Source organism: Volvox carteri, assembly GCF_000143455.1.
Source record: "Volvox carteri f. nagariensis unplaced genomic scaffold VOLCAscaffold_88, whole genome shotgun sequence".
NCBI lineage: Eukaryota > Viridiplantae > Chlorophyta > Chlorophyceae > Chlamydomonadales > Volvocaceae > Volvox > Volvox carteri.
This window is the reverse complement of record NW_003307631.1, coordinates 383,745-384,431: the sequence shown is the minus strand read 5'-3', so window position 1 is coordinate 384,431 and position 687 is coordinate 383,745. Positions and strand designations below refer to the sequence as shown.

Below are 687 nucleotides of genomic sequence, written 5' to 3'. Positions count from 1 at the left end.
GGAGGATGGTGAGGAGGATGGTGAGGAGGAGGAGGTGGAGGAGGAGGAGGAGGAGCAGAAGGTGGCCACGGCGGCGGCGGCGGTGGCGGCGGCGGCGGCGGAGGAGGAGGAGGAGGAGGAGGAGGAGGAGGAGCAGGAGGATATGACCAACAGGTTGGCCACAACAACGACTGCACCTGCTACAGTGGCAGCACGGATGATGCACGGATGCTGCAACATGAGGGAGGCTCTCAGCATGTCTCCATGTTGTTTCATGTGCAAGTCCTCCCCCTCCAAAAAGGGTGGGGAACGAACATCCTATCCCGGCCATGAACAAGTGTACAGCAAACATCACGGTGACATGATCCAGGAGGTACAGCCGTTCCATCATGTCAAACACATGAACCCCTTCCAGGTGCTCCAATGCACCACAGCAGCAGCTGCTGGCGCTGCTGCCGGTGCTGCTGCTGCTGGTGGTTGTGGTGGTCGTGGTTGTGGTGGTCGTGGTTGTGGTGGTCGTGGTGGTGGTGGTGGTCACGGTGGAGGTGGTGCTGGTGCTGGTGCTGGTGCTGCTGGTGCTGCTGGTGCTGCTGGTGCTGCTGGTGCTGCTGGCGCTGCTGGTGCTGGTGCTGGTGCTGCTGGTGCTGCTGATGCTGCTGGCGCTGCTGGTGCTGCTGGTGCAAAGATCGACATTATCATCAGCAAGCA

The 687-nt window shown here is 61.1% G+C and overlaps 1 protein-coding gene across 1 annotated transcript in view; it reads left to right on the top strand.

The window, feature by feature from the left end:
• Window positions 1-142: 142 nt before the first annotated feature.
• VOLCADRAFT_108040 (uncharacterized protein) overlaps window positions 143-687 on the top strand; it is a gene marked incomplete at its 5' end in the record, with an annotated part of 2,803 nt that continues 2,258 nt past the window's right edge. Inside the window, 2 exons of the mRNA XM_002958212.1 lie at window positions 143-153; window positions 395-656. Of these exons, the coding sequence (XP_002958258.1) occupies window positions 143-153; window positions 395-656 (273 nt within the window). The remainder of the gene's footprint in view (window positions 154-394; window positions 657-687) is intronic.